The 17,660-nt window shown below is 43.0% G+C and overlaps 1 protein-coding gene across 1 annotated transcript in view; it reads left to right on the top strand.

Moving 5' to 3' along the window:
* DPYS (dihydropyrimidinase) overlaps positions 1–17,042 on the top strand; it is a 98,559-nt gene extending 81,517 nt beyond the window's left edge. The window contains exons 8-9 of the mRNA XM_036264151.1: positions 6,361–6,568; positions 16,980–17,042. Of these exons, the coding sequence (XP_036120044.1) occupies positions 6,361–6,568; positions 16,980–17,042 (271 nt within the window). The remainder of the gene's footprint in view (positions 1–6,360; positions 6,569–16,979) is intronic.
* Positions 17,043–17,660: the final 618 nt, after the last annotated feature.

The following is a 17,660-nucleotide window of genomic DNA, read 5'->3' as shown; positions in this document are numbered from 1 at the left end:
AGATTTTTCAAAAAGTTCCAGAGATATAGTGCAAGTATTAAAGGCAAAAGATATATCAGGTTAGGGTTTTTAGCTACAACCAAGTGAAATCCACTCTAGGTAGTTTTAAAAAGGGGGGCAGGATGTATTAAAGGACACCTGGTAGGTCGGAGAATCTCCAGGAGGGACAGAGGACCTGGCTGAGAGGCCACTCAGTGAGGGGCAATGCCTCAGGCCTCACAGGGTGCCCGGGAGCCCAGGCTGCCCCCAGCCACAGGCACCTGGCTTGCTCCACTGAGGCGGGGCTTGCGCCCTACCTACTGCTAACCCCCTGCCACAGCTGGGCCCAGAAGCAGGACTAGCCGTCTCCACCCTCCTCCACGTGGATTTCTGTGGCACCTGCTGCCTGAGTCACGAGATTGCCATGCAAAATCTGATGCTAGGGTACCACTTCGGAGGTGACCATGACACACGGTTGGGTCCCAGTTGCAAAGGAGGCTGGGAAGGCAGGTTTCTGGCTTCTGCCCTGGAACAGGAGGCCCCTTGCCTTGTAGGAAACGTATTCGAAGGAACAAGCAGGGTTCTTACAAAGGCAATTGTGTGACTTTGAACTTGTGTTCATTCCATGGCTGGACCACATCGCCCGTACTGCACTAGTAATAGATAGATTTTTAAATACATTGTATAATAATTTTATAAGTCTTGTGATGGTGTTGCATTCCATTTCTGTTTAAAACAAATATTGGAGGGTGTGAGAGCAGGCAGGAGGGGGTCACTGAGGGGGAAGGGGAACATCTGTAATACTTTCAAAAATAAAGATAAAAAAAGAACAATTAAATACAGAAAATGCACCACTTTTTTTTTAACCTTTTTATGTCAGGGTTACAAATATACCAGTATTCTCAAAAAGTGAAAGTGATTCTGACCTCTCTAAGGTTCATTCCGTATCAAATTGTGTGATCCTTGGGCAGGCCCAACTGCATACTTATCAGTGCTGATCATCTTAGTATTTCTAAGTATTGCTAGGTATTGATGAACAAGTGTTTCCTATAATTTGATAAGATGCAACTAAGAATGATAATTACAACAATTTTACTTTCTTCATTTATTAGCAATGAAGTTGTACTGCTTGTTGGAGATGTTAAGTACACACAGGACTTCGGGATTGGACACTTGCATTCCATTTAATTCAGTGTTCTATTTCCAAAACACAGTCACGTCCCGTAGCATGGTGGAGGCAAGAAATAAAACTGAAAGGAGGAAAATTATATGATTCTTTGTTTTGTTCATTTCATAAATATTTACGAAATACCTACTGTGTGCTAGGAATAAAACAACATGGCCTCTTTATTTATTTATTTTTATTTTTATTTATTTATTTATTGAAAACCTTACCCAAGGATATTTTTCCATTTATCTTCAGATAGAGTGGGAGGGGGAGAGAGACAGAGAGAAACATTGACTGGTTGCCTCCCGCACAACCCCAACCAGGGCTGGGAAGCAAACTGCAATGAGGTACATGCCCTTGAACAGAATCAAACCCACGACTCTTTGGTCCAAGGGCTGACGCTCCAACTGCTGAGCCAAACCAGCCAGGGCTATTTATTTATTTATTTATTTATTTTCTTTATTGATTTTAGAGAGAGGAAGGGAGAGAGAGAGAGAGAGAGAAACATCGATGAGAGAGAACATCAATTGGTCACTTCCTGCACGCCCCTCACTGGGGATCAGGCCCACAACCTGGGCATGTGTCCTGACTGGGAATTGGACCGGCGACCTCTTGGTGCATGGGTCAATGCTCAACCACTGAGCCACACTGGCCAGACTATTTATTTATTTTTAATAGATGGGTTTTGTTTATTCTAAGATGAAAAACATCAGTATGTGGTTCTTTCATTATTAATTTTTTGAAAACGATAACATATTGAAGTAAACTTGGTTTCTTTGTATTTTCTCCCACTTGCTTTAGCTTTGCTATGCGCAGCACGGGGGGCAAATACCATCCTTCTCAAAGGAAAATGTTTAAATGTTGGGGGTAATAATATTTTCCCAGGTTACATTTGTCTCTTAGAGGCAAGTTCCCTAAGTTGCTACAAGGATTCCTCTTTGGAGACACAGTCCCCTCTGTTACACTGCTCAGGTGGTCTCTTTCTTAAGTGTCCACCAAGTAAGAGAAGAGGGACTTAGCAAAAGGTCATTGCAGTGGATTCAGATCATGATAATCCAGAAAACAAAGATGCTCAGCTTAGCTCTGGCCAGTTTGGCTCAGCAGTTAGAGGTCAGCCCGAGGACCAATGAGTCACAGGTTCGATTCCAGTCAAGGGCATGTGCCTCGGTTGCGATTCATACCAGCCCTGGTCGGGGTCATGCAGGAGGCACCACTCAATGTGACCCTTTTGTGTTGATGTTTCTCTTTTTCTTTCTCTCTCCCTCCTATTCCATCTGAACAAAAATGGAAAAATGTCCCCAGGTGAGGATTAAAAAAAATGCTCAGCTTTGCCCTGGGTCCTCAGGGTCGGTTTCTTGGGACCGGGATATTTCTTTCTTTTTATTTTTTTAAGTTCATTGAGATATAATTGACGTGAGACCAAGGTTCTTGAGCAGAGTCTCAGGAAAGTGGGAGGGCAGGCTTGACATGCGTAGTGCATTCGGGGACAGAGGAAGTGTGACAGCCGGAGCCGGAGACTGCAGATCTGGCGGGAAGGGAAAAGCTGGGGGAGGGATGACACCCTGTCAAACACCTTCGGATGTGAAATTAGAAGTACTTTTTCTCTTGCTTTTGGTGATAATGTCTAGAATTTACATTTTGTGTTCATTTGACCTCATTTACGTAATGCCTGATTATAAAGAACCACTTAGATGGTGCCTAATTAGCGTCTTCCTCTTGCTTACCCGAAGGCTGAGTGTCCTGAGTGTCCAGGCGAGTGACCTTTATTAGGCTGAGGCAGAGAAATCTGATGTGATTTTTTTTTTTTTTTGGTCACAGACCTTTTTGCTTTTATATTTTTTTGCATATTTGTGTCTTCCTAGCCCACAAGACAGTTTACTTTCTATAGTTCCTTTTGTACTTGTCCACATGTATTTTCCTTGCAGATATAAAGTATGTATTTTCGATAACACTTTTCACTTTGTATTATATAATTGTTGCGTTCTTCGCTCTCCAGCATATTCTTAATTCTAGTTGTTCATAGATGCCCAGTATTCCATTGGATACTCATTGGAAAATTGTTATGCTTCAGTTTTTCAGCAGTTTACACAATATTGTGATGACAATTTCTGTGTACAGAGCTTTTTTCTGCTGTTAGATTATTTTTAAGAGTGTCAATAACTCTTAAAAGCAGTAACATAAATAGGGTTTTATTATTTAGGGTTTTCATCTCTCATTCTTCTATGTCAATAACTGCTTCAGCATGAAGTTTTATGCATTATACTTTCTCTATATGGCAGCCTACTAATGTATCAGTCCAGACACGTTTATGTAACATTCTACAATTTAAGCGCAAAGTTCCTGCCATCAGTGTAACTGTGATACGTGGGACAGCAGCAGCCCAGACTATGGAACTGCTGTCGCAGAGAGAGTGTAATGGTCATAAAAAGGCACTTTAACCCGAAGGTCTGAAGTTCCTCTCTATTATTTCCTAGGTTTTCTTTGAGTTTATATCTTTCATCACCAACTCATAACTCATTCTATACTTAGTAATCTTTTATATATATTTTATTCACTTTTCCTACTTTAGTGACGTTACTATTTGAGCAGACCCTTCTCACCTTCTTAGTGTTTAAATTATTGTTGTATTTGTACCTACCTCCCATTCATTATGGATCTTTTTTATGTCATTTCAGATCTTTTAGACTTTTCTTTACATCAGTAAGTTGGTTCCTAGGGCCACTGAAAGCCCTTTTTGTCTCAGCATATACCAGCCACAGGACCCAGTGATTCCAGTCCTGGGTGTTTACACCAGGAAGTACGGACACAAAATGTGGACATGAATGTTTATAACAGTTCCATTCATAACCATCAAAAACTGGAAACAACCCATGTGTCTTTCAGTAGGTGAATGGATATTCTGAAGTGCATTATATAATGGAATACTACCCAGCAGTGAAAAAGGAATGCATTATTAATATACACAACTTGGGTAAACCTCAAAAATAGTTACGCTGAATGAAAAAAAGTCCATCTCAAAAGGTTACATATTCTCTGATTCTATTTTTAACAACATTCATGAAAAGAGAATGATATAGTGATATAGAAAAGATGTAAAAAAAAAAATCCCAGTTTTATCAAACTATGGAGTCATATATCTTTTGATAAGTTACCTAACCTCTCTAAATGTCAATTTGTTTTCCTGTAAAGTGTAGGAAATACTCTGTACCTTGAAGTGGTATATGGGTGGTTCCTTTTTCTCTTTTCCATGGTGATATTTCTCACTGGGAGGAGATTCATTTTGTTATTATCACCTGTGTTTTTTTAAAGCAGTTATTTGGCTCTTGGGAGCAGATTGGAACCATTGCGGTTTTGAAGCAGGAAGGTGACATGATAGGATTTAGTTTTGCAATGATCATTTGAGCAGCGTTTTGAAGAGTGGCGAGGAGGGTAGGAAGGTCAGAGGGTGACAGTGAGGCCTGCAGGGGGTGTGGCAGTCCTCCAGGTGAGAGATGACAGTGGTGGGGAGCAGGGGAGAGGGGGAGAAGCAAGCAGGGGTGGGGTTTATTTTTTTGGAGGTAGAACCAACAGGCTTGATGATGGTTTGAGGGGTGAGGAAAGGTAGATGCGAGTGTCCTTTCCTGAAATGAGAAATTAGGGAGACGCACACGTGAATGGTGGGCAGCGGTAGGCACTGAAAATCAAGAGTTCTGCTTGAACATGTTAGGGCTGGAAGCAAGTAGGTAGTTGGGTGTGGTATTCTGGAGCTAAGGACCAAGTCAGCATGGTCTCACTCATTCCTGGGACTGCAGCACACAGAAGCCCAGTCTCCTAGCTTCACCCTTCAGTTTGGTCCTGGGGAAGCTTTGTCTGCTCTTCCTTTGACCCAGCCTTGGGGTTTTTAACCAAGTACTTATTTTCAATCCATTCCTGAGGAGGCTTGTAGAAACTTCGACCAGAATTCAGATTATGCTCATATTATTTACTGCTACCAGATTCAACCCCTAGCCCCTCACCACCACCACCTTTTCCATTTAATGAGATTTAGGAAAAGGAGACATCTGACATTTCCCAGTATCCAGCCTGGGAGCCATCAATCATACTGTGTACGATTGAAAGTACAATAGTGCCCCCTAATCTGCAGGGGATACGTTCCAAGACCCCCAGTCGATGCCCAAAACCACAGACAGTACCAAATCCTTAATATACTGTTTTTCCTTTTCACTTAAGGGAGACACTCTCTCTTTGGCATGTTCAAATTGCCAACATTACTATGCTTGCGATTTGGGGCCATTGTTAAGTAAAGTAACACAAGCACAGTGCTATCACGACAGTTGATCTGATAACTGAGGCGGCTCCTAAGTGACTAATGAGCAGGTGGCGGACACACTGGGCAAAGGGATGATTCGTGTCCTGGGCAGGGCAGAGTGGATGGCATGAGATTTCATCATGCTACTCAGAATGGCACGGAATTCGAAACTTAGAAATTGCTTACTTCTGGAATTTTTTATTTAATATTTTTAGATTGCATTTTATTGCAGGTGACTGAAACCATGGGAAGTAAAACCATGGATGGGGGGGCTACTGTATTAATAAGCTGCCGAGAGTGATGATGAATACACAAATGCATGACATTAAATATGCCAAGAGATTATATTCTAACATATTTTTGTTATTTTAATCATCCTCAAATTTCCAGTTTTGCCTCAGACAAGGGAAGGAAATTCAAGATATAATTTTGCCTTGATAAATATCAAATTAACTTTGATAACTTTCAATTAGCAGTTGCTTCTGTGAAGGGAGGAACAGGAATGACACCTGGGGAAAGTCACAGAGAGAGTCTCACCGGCATCTGTGAAACATTGAAATTCTGTAGAGCTTGATATTGGCTCAGCATGTTCATCAGACTCATCAGTGTTGGAAATGTTTTATAATTAATATTTTTTTCTTTAAACACATAAATACTAATTTAAAAAATTTAAATGTGAGAGACAATGCCTTCCCTCCACCCACTCCATCCTCATCAATCACCATAAAAAATGAGTTATTGGGTTTTTCTTTCAGAAAATGTAATTACTTTGTAATGAAATGTTAATGCTGTTTCTATTCTTAAAGTCACTTGTTCTAGTGGGAAGCTATGTCCTAATAGAGTTGCTAAATTTTCTTCTCATTCTTTTAATATTTTATATTTGTCAGATGAGCTGGTGATGATCTGGGCTTGTTTTTACAAACAGGACGATCTCAGCGAAAACTCACCATCAGGCTGTTAACTTCAACATCTTCGAGGGCATGGTTTGCCATGGGGTGCCCCTAGTGACTATTTCCAGAGGCAAAGTGGTATATGAAGCCGGAGTTTTCAATGTCACAGCAGGAGATGGGAGGTATATTCCTCGCAAACCATTTGCTGAATATATTTACAAAAGGATCAAGCAGCGGGACCAGGTGAGTTGTGCATAAGTGACTGTTACCCTGGGCTGGACTGGCACCTGTTCCTGGATGTTGTTGTCACATACACTCAATTTAATACATTACTGGGACATCAGCATTGATATGAAAGGTTCCAAACAGGTACCAATTTTCAGAAAGAATTACTATTGCATGGTTGCATTTTCCCTTATCGATTGATGTCTATTCAGGGTTTCCTGATGGACCAAGTCAGGGTTTCCCGGGCAACTTCAGGACTTCTGAGGGCTTATGGCAATTGGGTTAGTCAGGGTACTCTGAGAAGCAGACACCCACATGAATAAAGGCGTGACATTTTTTATTAGGGATGATAATTGTGAGAGAAAATGGAGGGAGCCAGGAAAGTCCAAGAGAGCCCTTAGACCGCAATTCAAGTCTGAAAGACAGAGGAGAGAAAAAGAGGTAGAAGCAAGACAGAAGGAGAGAAAAAGGGGTAGAAACAACCTAGACTGCCATACAGCCTAAGACAGGTTGAGCAATGCCTTCAGGTAGCGACTGAACCAAGTCTCCTGTCAATCAGCTACATGGCATGCTTTCATTGGCTTGGAGCCGCTGTGGGAGGTGTGGCCTCTGTTCAAACGAGGCAGTGTAGTTCAGAGCTTCGCAATGACCCCTTGAAAAAGTATGCTCCCTGTACTTGAATGCCTGAGCACGCATTCCAATGACCACCAGAGCAGGGGTGGAGTTTGGGTCAGGTGGGTCTTGCCCTTCCATTTTCTAGCTGTGTGGCCAAAAGCACGTTTCTCTCTCATCCTTGGACTCAGTTGCCTCATCTAGAAAATGAGAACCGTGTTTTTTCTTAATAAATTGTAAGACTCAATGAAATTTTAAAATGTAAGGCACATAGTAAGGAGTCAATAAATGTTATTTCTGTCTCTTTGCTTTTCTCTTCTGCTGACAAAAATGTATAATAAAGTTCCCCCAAGTTTTTCTTTCTTTCTTTCTTTCTTTCTTTCTTTCTTTCTTTCTTTCTTTCTTTCTTTCTTTCTTTTTGTCATAACTCTGTTATAGAAGAGATATTTGTTCTTAATATATCTTGGGCTTTCACATGTTTGTTTAGTTCACATAGTGTTTTAAAATTTTACTTTACCAAATACACTAACATGTTAGAAAATTTCAGATTAAAACCATCTGAATTGCTGGCTTTGGGTGCAGGGGGTGGGGGCGAGGAGGTGAGGCAGCCTTTGCCCCTAGTCCCACCTGAGGAGACAGGCCAGACTGGATGGCCAAGCCCTGCGGAGCCTGCCATGCTGATTTTCACCCAGCGGGCCTCACCAGTAATGTTCCTTACCCAGACATTAGACATTAGAGTGTGCAGCCCGTGGGTTCTTTCTGAGGTTTCTCTTTCTTCTTCCCATTTGAAAATATACTTCTCTTTTGCCAAAGTTCTCTGGCTGTTTGGATTCATTTTATTTGGGTCTTATAGCCTCTTTGATTTCTCATCTAATGTCCCGTGAAAAATTTGTATTTGTGGATTCTCAGAGTCCATTGTATACGATTCATCCAAATTTTAAAACACTTTCTAAAGCTTTGCCTAAGTAAACAAGTGCTCTTAAAGAATGCTTTAAGTTCTCGAGATGCCACAATTATTTATGGACTGTGTTTCGGCCACAGCGTTTGTGTTATGGATCATTTTCTCGAGGGTTAATCTGTAAATGTTGACACTGATCGGACAGGTAGGCAGTAACTAGAATCATCCTACGTGTTTCTAAAAGTGTGCATGTTAGAGAACAGCAATACTAGCATTTATTGACTGCTTCCTGAATAGAAGGCTTGGTGCTAAGGGTTCTGTCACTGCAACAACCATGAGATGGAGAGAGTATTATTTTCCTCATTTTAAAGATGAGGAAACTGAAGCTTCAGGAAATTAAGAAACTTATCCAAGTCGCATAGCTATAATATGCCAGGGCCAAAACGTGAACTTTGGTTATCTGACTCCAAAAAGTGTATGCTTAAACAATACTTGATACTGCAAATCATAAAGATTGAGTTAAATGAGTTAATGGGAGAAAAATGACTCGGCACTAGTTTTGGCAAATAATAATATCTTTAAAAAATTAATCTGAATTGAAGGCATTGATGGCAGCTGGTTCATTCATGAAGCTGTAATAGTAATCAAAAGATGAACAGAAACGGGTGGACTTAGGAAATCATAAGGAGAGAGAATCAAAAGAACTGGGTAAGAGCCCTGGCCAGTTTGGCTCAGTGGTTGGAGCGTCGGCCTGAGGACCAGAGAGTCCTGGGTTCGGTTCCCGCTAAGGGCACGTACCTAAAAAAAAAGAACTGGGTAAGAGATTATGTGACACTTGAAATGAACCAAGTGAGGGCTGCTCACGGTGGTCCTCCCAGCTGGGACAGTGGACTACCCAGGATGCTTATATGACTGACTTTGCCTACGTCTTCCTCTCGTGGGGAACATGTTTGAGGGAGGAGAGAGCACCAGCCAACTGACTGCATCAGTCCCCTTTCCAATTTGTTGTTCTATGTTTGGTTGCGAAATTATTGTCAATTAACTTTTTTTTTTTCTTCTGAAAGTTCACTACTAATTTTGTGAGTTATTTTAGTTTCTTAGTATTTTCTTCTCAAATCATCAACTTTTCAGGCACTCTAGGGCGTCATTAGCTTTGTAATAATAACATGTCACAGTTCTCATTATTGTCATATGTTGTTCTGAGCACTTGCTATCTGCCAGGCACGGTGCTAGGTCGTTTATATTTATTCTTTTAGTCTGTACAAGTCACGTGGTCGATATTATCTTCCCCATCGTACAGAATAGAAATCTGAATCTCAGCAAGATTAAATAATGTTCCCGGGGCTAAGCAGTGAGTAAATGTATGAGCCAGGATGTGTGATAAGCCCGTTCTGATTCCCACTGTATCATGAGACCTCTGTAAAGCATGAAAAGAGAAGAAAATGATTGCAAAACTCAAAACATGGGCAAATGCGTCATTTTTTTCATTGTTGAAAATACTGTCACATAAAATGGGTAAATGAGGCTTGGGGATTTTCTGGAGACATTTCAAACCTTTTTTTTCTTCATTAGGCAAATATAATTTTATACGTAGAAGAAAAATACCACGGTAAAGTTAAGAAGATAGTTGCTGGGAATTCTTGGTTCTAAATTCCCAGGAGGGATTAAGAGCTCCTGCTCTGGTTTTCACGTGAACTGTTCAGATTTCCTGGTGAGTGAGGATAAGAGTTTGAAGATAAGCAGGAACAGCTTCCATCATTTCTCCTGCTCACCTGTTATTTTTCTGAAGAGAACGAATCACTTACCATCCCGGACTCCCAAAGCACACCGTCGAGACCCTCCTGTTGCCAGTGCAGAAGGCGGCCGGTCTCCGGGCCAGAGCGCTAGTTCCTGGAGGACAGCATCTTGTATTTTTATGCCCAGTGCTGGCGTGGCTCATAGTAGGCATTTGAGAAACAAACTGCAAATGGAAGGAGCAAAGACTATAGCTTCAGAGGTCACAGGAAGAAATTTAAATCAATTTTCCAGAAAATTGCCCCTGACTCCTCCTAAATAGTATGGTTATCTGTGATCTTGGTTGTTGACTGTGTTACTTAATAAAACGTCCTGGCGTCATGCCATGCAGCTATCATTGTCAGACACTGTGAAGAATTGGGAAAGAAACAACATTTTTATCCAATTTGACAGCTTTGGGGGACTATTACTTTATGTCTTAACATTTAAGTAGCTTATCCTTAAGGGAAAAAAAAATTTAAACCAGAAGATGAGACATCAAACTTTATTTGATAGATGTAACATAATAAAATACACATTTCAGATTCTGTACGAAGAGTCACGTAAGGAAGAGTTTAGGGGATGCAGGAAGGAAAAATAAAAGAAGAATAAATAAGTAACAGCAACTTCGATGTTCAAGAGCACCTAGAAAGAACAAAGTCAACATATATACCATTAACTCTTTACCAAAAATATAGCTCTTTAAACTCAAATAGTTTATTATTTCTAGAATTTTTGTGTGTTTCGATTTTATAACTTAACACCAAAATTTGGAAGCACAGACATTCTTTAAGTCATCTCTTTTTCTCTTTTTTCACTAATAAGAATCCTAATATATTCTGGAAAATAAGGGTCACATTGCTCTTCGTAGAGAAATAGAAATAGCTGCATAGAGGGATGCTTGGTTTCAGAATGCTGATGCCAAAACTTTTCAACTGAGTTGTATCTTTGCGACTATAAGCAAAATTTGCCTTTAAGATAAGATAAAACTGACTGGTTGACTGATCTGGTTCTTGAAATGGGTGTTCTCTATTTCTGAAATAACAGTTTGTTAATGCTTTTCTCAATCTGGTAGCTCCGAGAAAAGAATTTAAGACACTTTTTAACAGCAATATAATCCTAATTTCTTCAGACTGTTTGTAATAATTATAAAAGGTGACATATATATTGGAGCCAGCTCATTTTGGCTCATGAGAGACACATGTGTGTAACTTGACCCAACTCCTCATTCAGGGATGTCACTTTGGTGGATATCTGATATCAGCTGTGGTGGGAGTATGTACACCTCAGAAATAGGCAGTGCTTTGCATCCGGGCTTTTGGAGTGGTGAGACCAGGGAAGATAGAGCTAGTTGGTGATGTTTACTGTAGACAGGGACTTTCTAAATTCTCTCTTTTCGTGTTTCATCTAACCATTTAACATGCCTTCGGTTAATGACTGATTATGTGCCAGGCATAGTTGAATCCTTATAACAACCCTCTGAGGTAAGTAGTGGTATCCCGATTTTCTAGACTAAGAAACTGAGGCTTAGGGAGACCATACAGTCACTAAGTGGCAGCATCAGAGCTTAAATCCAGATTTTTGTACCTGCAAAGTCCGTCTTTTTAACATCTACCACTGCAGTAGACTAATCACGAAGTTAAATTCCTGCTCAGACACACCCATCCACCCCCATCCTCAGGCCCTCACCCCTGCAGGCTCCCCTCCTGCTCGTGGGGTTCAGTTACCCTCAGACTGGCAAACTCACCAAAGGAGCCAGCCTTGAAATGAGGGGGCCCAGTGCTGTCACACTGTCCTTTACAAGTAGCTCATGGGGTATTTTGAGGATTAAATGACAACATTTGATGGATTGTAAAACATTAGCAAAATGCAAATTTTCACTGTTATAGATCACCTCTATTGAACCCAGGAGTTGCTCACGTCCTAGTGATTCTCTGTCCCGGCAGAGGTCAGTTCAAAGTGTGCTGGGTGCTTCTCAGTTCTCCAGTCAGGCATGGTTTTGATTCTCTGGGAGTCACTGTTCAGTTGGATTGTTCAGTGTTGGGCCAGTGTCTGCAGTATGGTATTTGGAAGTTCAATGGTCTTTATTGATATTTTAGTACCTAAGCCTCCGTGGCAGCATGGTATCAAACCTCCTTTGGGGCCCAGAGTACTCCTCTATTGGTCCTTCTAGTCTCAGATGATCTAGTGTTCCAGCCCTCCACTCTGCAGACAATGAAGTTCCATTTTCTGTCATCGGACAGCTTCCTCTTTCCCCTGATCATCTACCAAGAAGCATCGCCGCAATTACGCAGGTATAATGATGTTTGCAATTAACATTTCTTTATAGCACTGTAGATTGTGACATAATTTTTGTTAGTGTCTTTCTATTAACTCATTGCAATGACGATCATCATGAAATACTGTGAACACAAATTGAACTCTCATCAACCCAAGTAAATCACCAGCACTGTACTGGGCAAGGTGCCGTCTAGATTTCTTTGGTCACTTAGGAGAACCTCTCATACGGTTCTGCCCTCAAGTCATTTTATTTGCTTGTGATATCATCAAGATGGAAATAACTGCTGGTTGGTGAGATCATTTAATTTTGCTCAGTCTGTACTGGGGGGAAGATGCCACAACCCAGATTGACCTTCCGCAGGTCTGATCTCAGGATGCTAGTCTCTTGCAGTACTCCTTAAGAAAGCCGCCAAATGATATATTTTTTTTTTTTCAATTTTATTTATTGATTTTAGGGAAAGAAAGGAAGGGGGAGGGAGAGAGAGAGAGAACATAAGAACATCGATCTGTTGTTCCACTCACTGATGCTCTCATTGGTTGCTTCTTGTATGTGTCCTGACTGGAGATCGGACCCGCAACCTTGGCATATCCAGGATGATGCTTTAACCAACTGAGCTACCCAGCCAGGCCCATCACATAATTTTAGATAATGTTACCCTCAGATGATTTTATTGCCCAATGTTATGTATAAAGTTCTGGAAAGCCGTACAGTCAAAAATGTTCTTTCATTTAACAAATGTTTGTTGAGCACCAGGCACTGTTCTAGGTGCTGGGGTTACAGGTGTAAATAAGACAGCAGTCCCTGGTCTCAGCCAGCTCAAATCCTACTTCTGTTTCAATTATAGTCTGCGGCGCTCAAGTTGTGATTGTGTTCGAGACGTCTCCCGAAGCCCCCTGTGCTGAGCTCAGTCGGTCACTTAGATAAAGGACTCTGGAGATTGGGAGAGAGCAGGGCTAGACGTAAAGCTTGGGAATGACAGCATAGAGATTTAAAACCAGCCACCAAGGAGACTGTGTAGACAGAGAAGAAAGGGGACTTGAAACAGAGGCCGGGCTGTCACTCTTCAAAGGCCGAGGAGAGGAGGAGGAAAGGAACCGGCTGAGGAGCCTGAGAAAACTGACCATGAGGTAGAAAGGAAACCAGGAGAACGCAAAGAAGGGACGGCAAGGAGAGAAGGCCCCCTGCTTAGCTGTTCGCTCCAGAGCCCTCTGAAACCTCCTCCTGGTCTTTCTGTGTGTTGTATGCTGCATAAACGTCCTCTAGGTATCAGATACACATTGAGCTGGGAGACTGCAGGCGATGTCCCTGTTACCACCCAGTCACCTGGGATACCAGGGAAGGAAGCCCACTATATTGTGGCCCCAACCACGAGGATAACCTGCTAGTCCCAAACACTGGTCCCGCCAGGCGCAGGCACCTCACACTCCAGATGGAGCTTTGTCACTGTCACTAGAGAGAACTCGCAAGACCACTTTCCCTCAAAGTCATAGGTTAAGTCTCTTTAGAATACAAATGTGCACTTGAACTTCTGCATAACACAGCGACGGCTCAAGGTTCTGCTGCCAAGTGCCTTCGCTGCTCCCCTTTGTCACAAGGAACATCTACTGAGGTTCTAAAATGTGAAGCACAGCCCTGGCCGGTGGGGCTCAGTGGAGAGAGCGTCAGCCCGCACACCAAAGGGTCTCGGGTTGGATTCCCATCAAGGGCATGTACCTGGGTTGCAGGTTCAATTCCTGGCCCTGGTCAAGGTATGTGTGGGAGGCAACCAAATCGGTGTGTCTCTCTTACATCCATGTTTTTCTCTCTTTCATTTCCCTTCCCTCACTCCTTCTGCTTTCTCTAAAAATCAATGGGAAAAATATCCTCGGGTGAGGATTAACTACACATATGTACATACATGAAGTGCACGCAGGGGCACGGGCAGCACGGAGCTGAACACAGCAGGAGTCTAGCAGTGAAGAGCCCATGCGACCCACCATCAGGATGAGGACCTATTAGAGGTTAAAAGCACTGGGAGACTTGAGATCAGAACTTAAATGGTCTTTGATTCCTGGATTTTATCTATCAAAGGGGAAGATTGTGAAGTATGAACAGCAGAAGACTCCCAAAGAGGGCTGGTTTATTTCTGAGGTGGCGGTGTGGGCAGGAGGTAACATCCATGGCCGTCCTGGAGGAAACCAGGCCTGGCTGCCTAGAGCCCAGAGGCAGAGAAGGAGGGACACTGTGTGCAGTGAGACCCAGCCAGTCAAGCCAGAGATATTTGACGGTCAGTGTGACCAGAGTGACCAGCCAGCCTAGGAGGTGCCCGGAGGCACTGCCAGTTCCGTGACCAAGCAGCCAGACAGCCAGGCTAGCTGAGGCCTGCCCACCGGGGGCAGCCAGCCAAGGAGAAAGTGAGGCCCGGGGAACAGATAAACGGTGAAGCACAGCTAAGAAGTAGGGGGGGAAACTGAGTCAGCCCGGGCCAGGACAACCCACCCAAAGAGGAGAGAAGGCTCAGATGGGGGCCTCCTCCCCACTAACATCCTCAGTAGGAATTGATCAGCTGTTTATTGAGTACTTGTTATGGGGAAACAGAGCAATGCCCTGGCCCCGGGTCTGCTGGAGGAGACAGACAAGTACACAGGTAACTACACAAGGCTGTGCTAAGCAGGACAGTGGATGTGGCGGGGAGGGCTAGAGCCTCCAGGACTGAGGATTGCCTGGGCTGAGTTACAGAAGATAAATCGGAGATATTCTGGCAAAAAGGAGAGTAGGCATTCCCCGTGAGCAGAGACATGGCCCAGGCAGAAGACCCAGGAAGGATGCTGATTTGAGTCATGTACCACCCCTGAGCCTGCAGCTGGGTCCAGGCTTCCGAGGGACCAACCAGGTTCTGGAGCAAGCCCTGCCCTGAACGAGGAGGATGAGGCTTGGTGTTGGCCGTCAGTCCCCAAGGATACCCAAGGCAAGACAAAAAGTGACAGCTGCAAACTACGAGCTGTGAAGTTTCAAAGGAACTTTTGGGGCCAAAGGGAGATGAAGTGGGAGCTGATGAGGGACACACAGCATGAAGGCAAGTGACACAAAAAATCTGCCACTTATGTCACTTTCTCTAGGAGAAAGTGGCTGGGGAAAACGCTGGGTTGCACTAAAATATGCCATGGGTTTTGCTGAGCACAAATGCCAAAAGAAAAGGGAGAAGGACAAGACCCTTAGACTGTAGGGAGGGAGGGGTTGAAGAAAGGTGGGAGTAAATCCTGGTGGGCTTGGCCAGGCCTGCATCATGCCTGCTACTGTCTTTTATACTCTTGCAAGTGTCCCAGGTTGGATGATAAATTATACCGTCACACTAGGTTTAAAGATACATCATCCAGTCTGGCTTGAAAGTGAACCAGGAGAGGAAAAAACACAGAGACCAAAGACCTGAGAGGGAGGATGTGGTCGGAGAGTGGGGTAGTCAGTGAGTTTCGAGTTTCAGGGGTGGATTGGCTCTGGGTCACCACAACGTCCAGGGGCTGGGGAGCAGAAATGCAAGGCCAGCCTTCATTTCCCCTTGTCAATATTCCTCAAGGTGATGACAGGATCTAGGGTGAAGAAAAGGACTGAGTCAGTAGTGAGCCAAAATGGAAATCATACCGCGCATCTAACCAGACAGAGCAGGCAGAGGCTGGCTCTGAGCACAGATCAGGGTCCTTCGGATTTCACAGCTCCGAGACACTCTCTGTCTTTTTCTTTGCTTTATCCTCTGTGCCCAGAGCTGCGTGCGCTCAATAAATATCTACTGAATGGGTGAAGGAAGTGCTTTGTGTCTGAGAGAGGGGTTTTATTCCCTCTATCTCATAGACAAGTGAGTAGGCTCCAAGGGGCGTACTAGCTAGTTTCCTACAACTAGTAAATGCAAGGCTAGAATTGAAACTTAGGTCTGCCTTGGTCCACAGCTCGCATTGTTGATCCCCACAACATACTAGTTTGGGTGGTCAAAATAAGACCTACAGTAATTTGTTATGATTTGTCTGTGTGTATGTATTACACACACAAACACACACACACACACACTGTGTATTTCGTTGTAAAGAGCCTATTACATGGTGGGCACTATTCTAACTGCTTTATTTATATTTAATTCTCTCAACATTTAATCCTTACAACCACCCTTTAAAGTAGGTGCCGTGATTCTCCCCAGGTGACAACTAAGGGCACTAAAGTACAGTGTTGAGTAATATGCCCAGGACACCCGGTTCCAGAGCCCACGCCCTTGAGCACGGTGATCTGCTTCCTGACTTGTCGATGAATTTGGTGCATGTTTACAAACAGTGTGATTGGGGGCTTCTCATGAATTCCTTTGTTCATGAAGTCCAGATTTCAGCTCTCCTCACATACTGAGCTCATTCCAGCTGGCCCAGCCCAGAGCTCTGCTGTGCAGTTGGTTGCTGCAGGGCCTGTTCCACACAGAAGCAATTGGGAAAATGAGGGAAAAAAAACCACGAACATTGCTAGAATTTGAACCGAAGTGACAAGAGTCTTAGGAGAGGTAAACCAAGCACGTGAGGAATGCGAGTATCTAGAATGACCGCAAGGACAAGATGGTCCTAGAACTCAGAAGGTTGTGAGGGTATGGCCGAGGCCCTCGTAAAAGTGGCAGTGGAGTGACCACTGGAAGGTGTTCCCTGGGTCTTTGACGCAGATGAACACCAGCAAAGAGAGGGGCAGCACAGGCACCGAGGTTGCCGGGAGTTTCTGTGAAAGGGCAGGGTTGGGAGGCACGGGATAAATCCATGAGATTCCTCTCTGCTCTAACAATTTATTAAGGGAGCTGCACTTCGTGTTTAATTCAAGAAATCAATAAACAAATCACAAGAGAAAAATGAAATGTTCTTTTTCAGACTTGCACACCTACCCCTGTGAAGCGTGAACCCTATAAGGGAGAAGTTGTCACACTGAAATAGAGAGAAATGTGACTCCACAGCTGGGACCAGGAAACAGACCTACCCCTGACCTGGGTGCTGTTGGTAAAGGACAATGGACAAAGAAAGTATTCCTGCATGACAACATATGAAATTAGCATCTCTTTCCTCATAACTGTTTGAAGAGTTCATGGTCAAGGTCAAAGACTTCAAAGTGACATAAGACTCAAGGACAGTTTAGCCAGGGGAGATTGATAAAAGACCTCTTGACGCAGAACACTTAGATGAGCCTTCAGATTGAAGGAGGCCTTGGGCCAGCTAGAGATTTATTCTCTGAGATGTTAGGAAACAGTCAACAGAACCCTGGCAGATCAAAAATGAGCAAGAAGCAGTAGGCTGGTAACACAGTAGTCTTGTCATTGAGGAAAGTTGGCATTACTTAAAACAGGGAGTACAATTTCATGGTCAAAAATTTATAAATTGACTTAAGACTTTATCTGGAAATATCAATCTTTATATTATAAAGGCAAATATATTCTAGAACTTAGAGTGAATGAAAAATGAATCATGTGGCTTTTAGGGGTATAATTTTTCAGAAAAATTCTTTGGTAGTATTTCATGTACTTCATATTTAATTTTTGGAATAATATTCTAGATATG

The sequence above is a fragment of the Molossus molossus genome, unplaced genomic scaffold, assembly GCF_014108415.1.
Source record: "Molossus molossus isolate mMolMol1 unplaced genomic scaffold, mMolMol1.p scaffold_m16_p_16, whole genome shotgun sequence".
NCBI classification, from domain to species: Eukaryota; Metazoa; Chordata; class Mammalia; order Chiroptera; family Molossidae; genus Molossus; species Molossus molossus.
This window is presented reverse-complemented; position numbering and strand designations above follow the sequence as displayed.